An 8046-nucleotide genomic window follows, 5' to 3' on the forward strand; every position below is an offset into this window, starting at 1 on the left:
TGAAATGAAAAACCTTCGGACTATTCAGTGGATTTTGGAGTACATTGACATTCACTGCAAAAGCATGTAGCTTCTCACAAGCAAATTGATTTATGTCTCTACAGCTGGTATGGGGTAATTAGCATAAGAATACAATTTAAACACAATTTTCATGTGTTGTAAATGCTGTGGTCATGGGATTTATATATTTATGGGACTTTATATTTTTAATCTCAAAATGGGGAAACGTTCCAGATGGGAACCCTTGATCTCTACTTAGTTAATAACTATAATAAAGATGGGGGAGGGTAGCCTTTGGCACATCCAGCAGGCAGTCCGGCTATCTCACCCTCTGTGCCTACCGGTATCATCATATTGGTATGACACAATGGCACAACTGAAATATGAACCGATGACCTCAGAGGCGGCTCTCTTTTCCCTGAGGCCTAGTCTCTCTGGCATTTCATCATCATCTCTCTTTTACATATTGACACAAATGCACACAAGTTTGAATTTGTCACCTATACAAATGGACACACACACACACACACACACACACACACACACACACACACACACACACACACACACACACACACACACACACACACACACACACACACACACACACACACACACACACACACACACACACACACACACACACACACACACACACACACACACACAGTATGAACTATCCATACACATTACATATTTACACATATCCGGCGCCAGTCAGTGGCCCCCTGACACAGATCAATAGGTCATGCTGCAGCCTGTGGCTTAGAGCTTTGGCTCATATACCCACTAGAGTCACTGGAGCAGAACACACCACCAGTCTGCTTCCATAATGTGCTTACCAATTACATCCTTTACAAAACGTTCTCTCACTGTGTTTTTTGACTGAGTCTGATGTAAGTGCATCAATGCCTGTGTGTGTGTGTGTGTGTGTGTGTGTGTGTGTGTGTGTGTGTGTGTGTGTGTGTGTGTGTGTGTGTGTGTGTGTGTGTGTGTGTGTGTGTGTGTGTGTGTGTGTGTGTGTGTGTGTGTGTGTGTGTGTGTGTGTGTGTGTGTGTGTGTGTGTGTGTCTGTCTGTGTGTGTGTGTGTGTAATGAACAATCAGCTTCAGTGTGAATTCTGTGAAATAGCTTCTATGGCTATTTACAGGCAATTTTCCATTTGCTAGGAGATTCTTTCTTTCATGGGCGATGAAGAGAGTTAATGAAAACAAAGCAGCTTCCCTCATGATCACTTGACAGTGCAGACATTGTTTAATCAGGTTGAAGAGCCCTGTGGCACCCGGTGAGTTTAGATTTTCGGCGTGAGTAGAGCAAATGTTTAAACAGAAACAAAGTTTCTTTGATGTAGCTAATTCTGTCATGTTGCACCAGTCTCCTGCCTGACAGTTGATGTGTTCAAGAGGGCCGTTATACTCCAGTCCAATACCCCAGTGTTACAGATCCCAGTCAAACTCCATACATGAAACATTCATATGTCTTTGCAACTGAGCTCCAATAGAGTCTCTGGCAATACTTTATTCATGCGTCTCGTAGCGTCTGGTGCTGAAAAATGAATGAGATGTCAGGAAAGACCATCTTCGGAATCAGCAGGGCCCCCACAAAATATGCCCCACCGTTCAACCCGAGACGGCACAAGGGCAGCAGAGCTGCACAACAACTTATTTCTCTCTCTCCACACACAACCACACAAACCACACTTTAAGTTGATTCTGAGAGGAGAATTCTCTCAGAGGAGAATACATGTATTTCTGGTGCGGTATATCTTTGCCATATTTGGATGTATACATGTTGACAGGTCTCTCTCTAGTGGACTGCTTGTGAGCTGCATTTGCCATACTGCCACTCCCCCTCAAAGATATTTGTGGAAAGCACTTGGACTGAACAAAAAGGGAATGCACATGGACCACCCAAGACACAGTGTAATGCTCTACCAGAGGCCGTGTCATGTCTCATGTTGCCACCTAAAGTCTGAAAATCCTGCTGACAGGTTTGGGCCAGGGCCATAGAATTGGGATAACAGGTAAAGTGGGCAGGGTAGTCACGGATACTATGGGTGGGGGATATTTGTAACATATTAGATATTAGATGTGGATTGTGGATTTGTACAGCAGTGGTTTGCAAACGTTTTGTGCACAAGGCACACCAATGAGCAAGTCAAAATCTCAAGGTACACCTATATATTTATAGTGAGAATATCCCTTGTGTTGTGATGTGACATGTTGTGAGTTTGATCTGCTATACACAACATACGTACATATACATACACATACACATACTATACACATACAAACATATTATATATAAATATATGTATTTATTGAATTTGCCTCTGTATTGGGAAATGATGCGCACAAAGAACTCATAGTAAATTAAAAGGTAATTCCATACCTTTTGTCAAATATAGTATAAAGCAATAGCAGTAAATCCCAAGGGACATTTGGACTTGTCTCATGGCATACCATTTGGGAACCACTGCTGTGCTGTACATACTGAAGGTGATGGCGAATGTGTTTAATGTATTTTTGCTGTGAAAAGAGGTCATGAATAAAGAACAGAAAACATATAAGGCCAGATGCTGCTGTCTGCAACTTTTGTGTCACAGCAGGGGTGTCTGAGAAAAATGGTTTTCTATTCCAGGTGCATATGGGAATTTAGAGTAGACATTAAATAATATACAGCCACTGTAAATATAGAACACCATATGTACAGGCCAGGGCAGCTGCCCCAACACGCTGACATATTTAAGTCTTATCCTTATTAGTGAAAACATATAAATGGTATTATTCAGTACTACTGGGTAACTACATATCCTGTTTTTCATGCTTACTGATATTGTTGCTATAGTATGACATCTGCATTTCCCCATGGCGATCAATAAAGATATATCTTATCTACCTACAATTTTAAAGCCTCCTCTTTAACTAGAGAAACAATGTGTTAAAGTCCCCTTTTTATAACCTGGTGATGCCTTGTAATGTTCCTTCAGATATTTGTCCTCAACCAAATACAAGGAAACAGCGCCCTCTGGCGTCTCATTAGCCATGCTATGCAGTTGTTGCCTGCCACAGCAGTACCAGCCAATATCCTTGATACTTTTTTACTTTTCGGTAAAACTGCTCGGAGGAAGTAAAACATTTACGAATTAGCTTAATCTATTTTACCCGATGTTCAGATGCGCGTGTAAACTCACATGTGTCTCTTTGCGTACCCAGTTGCCTGGCAACCGCACAGTGCGACAATCCTCCTGGGCCATGGGATAGTACGGGAACGACACAGGAAGTGCTTCTGTTTTTGTATTTCCGGGTACAAAATAGTGTTTACAAATTTAACAGCGAACCATCGGCGCTAATAATTCCGACGTTAAACAAACGGTCTCTGTTGTGTAATTTGCGCTACATTTGGAGGGTTGTGCGGCAAATGGCCTCTCAGATCCCGGTCCATGGTGCAGCCTCTCCAGCAGCAGCTAGAAGCCAGCATTCAGCCGCTGCAGCGGCAGCGCTGCGAGGGAAGAAGAGACCCTCCAGCCCAGCAGCCTCTGCCATACAGCAGACCACAACCACTAACAACAAGAAGAAGAAAGGACAGTTCATCATACCTGCCCCAACACAAGTACAGGTAATACAACTGTGTCTAAAATGCTTTCCATCCTTTGAGAATGCAACTATGTCGCTACGCAGTAGAAATGATAAATTAATTTAATATTGCTGCAGTCAGCAAGTGTTCTTCTCGACTGGGATGCGAACCCGGGTCTCCCGCATGGGAGTCTTCGCCTCTATCGGTCTTCTAACCAGAAATGATGACAATATAACTGTGGGCTTTTATTAACGCAGTGGTGGAAAAGTACAAAATTTGCTTAAGTAAAAGTATCAATACTGTAATGTAGAAGTACTCTGGTACAAGTGAAAGTCCGGAATTAAACATTTACTCGAGTAAAAGTACATAAGTATTGGTATCAAAATGTACTTAAAGTACCAAAAGTAGAAAGTAGGCTACTCATTATGCAGAATGTCCCATCCACAACTTTTCAAATGTATAAATTGTATATAATAAATCATTTGAAAATAGTAGATCTACAATATGGCGCATTGTGAGCTTGTATATCGGCTATTTTCAAATGGCTGAAATGGGTTGAAGTGGTTAATGTTTTGTATTATTCAAAATCTACAAAGTACTAAAGTAGTGGAGTAAAAATACAATATTTGGCTCTGAGATGAAGTGGAGTAGAAGTAAAAGTACGGAAAACTGGAAATACTCCAGTAAAATAAAAGTACCCAAAAACTGTTCTTAGTACAGTACTTTACTAGCTACTTTACACCACTGCAAGTTTGATTGATTGATTGAATGCTTTATTTAGAAGTTTGCAGAGAGAAAAAAGCACATACAGTACAGTTCAACATACAAGGTCAACTAAAAAGGATGAAAAACCCAAAGAAGCCTTTCGGCTTGATTCAATAGGGGTCCTCACGTAGGTGTCTTACCAGGGGTCTACATTTCAAAGGATGAGTAGGGAGACCCCCTCCAACCACTGCAGATGTACAGGCTATTAAGGAAAAATCTGTTTGTTTTGACAACTTTCAAACAAAGAAAAGAAGAGGAAAAAAAGTCAAATGTTCTCTTTCTGTAGATGGTTGCAGTAGAGACGGTGGCTGAGATGAAATCAGTAGGAACGGTGGAGAGTGGCCCTGCTACCACAGACTCCACTGCAAAGCCTCTACCGTTCAAAGACCCCACCTTTACGGTAAATGTTATAATTTTCAAGTTTATCTCCACTCCATGTGCATGTTGCAACCTTTAAAATCACCCATTGGTTGCTGATTGAGATCTGCATACGGTACCTGTGGTGGTTCTCTTACATGGTTTCCATCCCCCAAACTAATTTCTCAATCTCTGCAGCACTCTGGCATTGGTGGAGCAGCAGCAGGGAAAAAGAACAGAACCTGGAAGAACCTGAAACAGATCCTGGCATTGGAACGAACTTTGCCTTGGAAGGTCAATGATCCCAGCTGTGAGTTTATGTTTGTCTTTTTGACAAAGAATAAACAAAGGAAGGGCTTTGTGGCAATGAAATAATATATTTTCAGTGAGGGAGAGTGGTAAAAACAAAGCTATATACAAAGGATCACCCAGGGAGGCATATGTAACTGTCGTCTCTTACAGAGAAATTAAAATTGTGAGATTTTGAAATAACTGCTCAATCATCATTATTTCATTGGTTATCTAGGAACCGCATTTTTAAACCTCTCTGAATTTGAAGATTCAACCAATGGAGGAGTTGGAATTCTGTACATGGTACTGCTCCATGGTCATAGATTTATTAATTTATTTAATTTATTTATTTATATATTTAATTTGATTTATTAATTTGATCATATCAAATGTATGTTGTGCTATATCTGGATAATTCAAGATAATAATTAGGCTAAACGTGGTGAATTAAAAAAGATTGTTGAGTATCAAGGAAGGGTAGGTATGCTGCTAATAGACTACATAGTTGATTAAACATTGTTACATTTAAAATAATAGGCAGATCATTTTTTAATAGATTTTGAATAATTTTAGCTTAAGTAACATGACTATCAGTGATGTGATATTTTAGACATTTGCTATAATTCCAAAGATCGATGGTGAAAATAATCACTATGATGGCTATTATTCATATGACCTTAATTTGTTCACAGACTACAGTATTGATGCCCCTCCCTCCTTGAAGCCAGCCAAGAAATACTCTGACATCTCAGGGCTCCCTGTGAGTAACTTCCTCACAGAAAGGCACATTTTGTATAGAATTGTTCCGATACCGATGCCAGTATCGGAAAAGCTGCTGATACTTTCTAAAATTCTGGTATCGGTATCCACGAGTATGGCAGTCTGTGCCATTACAATACCACGTAATTTATCACATTTCATTTACAGTAATATTTTTATTTTTGTTTCAGAAACTTTCAGTTGATGTTGCACGACTGTTTTATACTCTTACTGTAGGCTACTATTTACATAATTAGTTCACTAACTTGTAGCTACTCAATTATTGATGGAATTTTAGATCTGTGGTTCTCAAACTATTTAATTTCAAGCACCACCATAACTCTTACGGGTCCATTTGGTTCCATTTGTACACTCTCAGAATTACATACCTGTAAGGGTCCATTTGGAACACTGAGATTATTTTTAAATTACACACTGGTATCGTATCGGTACTCGGTATCGACCGATAACGATACTTGCGTGTCAAGTTATTGGAATTGGTATCGGGAAGGAAAAACTGGTATCGGTACATCTCTAATTTTGTAGCCTAACAGTTAATGTGTTCTAACACATCAACACACACCAAAACATCTCTCTTGTATTTCTTTAGGCAAACTACACAGACCCACAGACCAAACTACGTTTTACATCCTCCGAAGAGTTCTCCTACATCCGCCTCCTCCCTACTGACGTTGTTACAGGCTACTTGGCACTCCGAAAGGCAACTTGCATCGTACCCTGACAGCATGTCCTTAAACCCAAAATATGTTGACAATACACAGCTGAACTGACCTGATGTCTGTGTGAATTACCATCAGCTCAGCCACGAGACAGAAGAGACTCTTTAGAGAAAAGACAGTCCGTGTGACAGAAGAATTAATAATTACTGAGGACCAATGTTGATGTTCATGGATTGGATCTACAAAGTATGTTGCACTGATATTATTTATATATATATATATATATATATATATGTTTTTTTTTTTTTAAAGACTGGAAGTATGACTGAATATTGGATATTGTTGATGACTATGAACTTTCATTAAAAAAAAATTGGAAATAGACTATATATATATATATTAGCCCACACACACATAGATTTTACAATTATAAATTGGAACTTTCCAACAACACATTTTGATCGAAAGTGCTAAATGGCATTTGATTCTTTATACCGTAAGGGAAACATCTAATTTATATAAAGCAGATTATGTATGTTTCCTTCGACTGTAACATTATAACACACACACACACACACACGCACGCACACACACACACACGCCCCCCTGTGGTAGAACATATGGTTTCAGTAATCAATTTGTCTCTCATTTGCATTTATCCTTGCTAGTCTTTTACATAAATTTGCTGGTTGAAGGCCAGGATATGTCCAAAGTACTTGTGGTGTGACATATAAATAAATAAATAATGTCATGACTTATATCATATCAGATAGGGCTCCATAGCTCAGGGGTTAGAGCACTGGTCTTGTAAACCAGGGGTCGTGAGTTCAAATCTCACTGGGGCCTGTCAACGTCTTTTAAATGCTGTCATCTGAGACCTGTATTAGAGACCTGTATTAGCATTACTGGGCAAATACAAAGTATCGCTGTGGTTTCTCTGGATTAGGTGGAAAGACTGGTGACGCGAGGCTACTCTGGATTAAGAGCGTCTGCTAAATGCCTCATTGGCGATGAACGCTATTAAAGCAATAAGCCGCAAGAGGTCGCAGTTTGGTGAGTATTTTATCATGACTGAGCGGCGTAGTGAGGCACAACGCGCCCACTGAGTGCCTCCGAAGGAATGGGACTATCCGTTTTAGATATATATGGAATCTACCATGCCAGGAGGATTGGTTTAAATAAATATGTTCTGATGGAAACAATGCCCTACAGAGCCCTTCTGGTGCTTACTTATTAACTGTCACACAATGCAATGCAATAAATAAAGCCTTGACTTAGAAACACGGATGAATTCATGAAAACTAAGTATAAGTATGACAACAATGGAAACAAATGGCTGACCATGGATTCTACTCATTTAGGACATAATATGCAGAGCCCCTGCTAGGGTAGTGTGAACGTTAGTGTGAACGGTGTGGTCGCACAGGGTCTCGCACTAAGGGGGCCTCGCGCCAGGCAGGGTTTTCTTTTTCTTTTCTTTTTTCTTAAAGAAAAGCAACACATATATGTGGGCAAGTAACTGACCGGCGGCAGTATACTGCCGCCGGTCAGTTACTTGCGCTGATGATGTTAGTGTCAAAATATCTATCTACTTCCTGTAAGTAGAGCATTACCTGATT

The 8046-nt window shown here is 40.0% G+C and overlaps 1 protein-coding gene across 1 annotated transcript; it reads left to right on the plus strand.

Annotated features, from left to right (window-relative positions):
• The first annotated feature begins 3310 nt into the window (after nt 1–3310).
• On the plus strand, nt 3311–7028 carry ino80c (INO80 complex subunit C). Its single transcript, XM_080426665.1, has 5 exons — nt 3311–3617; nt 4627–4740; nt 4896–5007; nt 5681–5748; nt 6358–7028. Exons 1-5 carry the CDS (start codon nt 3420–3422, stop codon nt 6487–6489), a joined length of 624 nt encoding a protein of 207 aa, XP_080282791.1. The 5' UTR covers nt 3311–3419; the 3' UTR covers nt 6490–7028.
• The last annotated feature ends 1018 nt before the right edge of the window (nt 7029–8046 follow it).

Source organism: Gymnoscopelus braueri (genome assembly GCF_963280865.1).
Source record: "Gymnoscopelus braueri genome assembly, chromosome: 4".
Lineage (NCBI taxonomy): Eukaryota > Metazoa > Chordata > Actinopteri > Myctophiformes > Myctophidae > Gymnoscopelus > Gymnoscopelus braueri.

Excerpts from the sequence above, each read along its gene's own strand:
- ino80c (XM_080426665.1), top strand. The coding sequence starts at position 3,420 with ATGGCCTCTCAGATCCCGGTCCATGGTGCAGCCTCTCCAGCAGCAGCT. Across the intron at positions 4,741-4,895 it reads TCAAAGACCCCACCTTTACG|CACTCTGGCATTGGTGGAGC; the intron begins GTAAATGTTATA and ends CAATCTCTGCAG. Across the intron at positions 5,008-5,680 it reads GAAGGTCAATGATCCCAGCT|ACTACAGTATTGATGCCCCT; the intron begins GTGAGTTTATGT and ends ATTTGTTCACAG.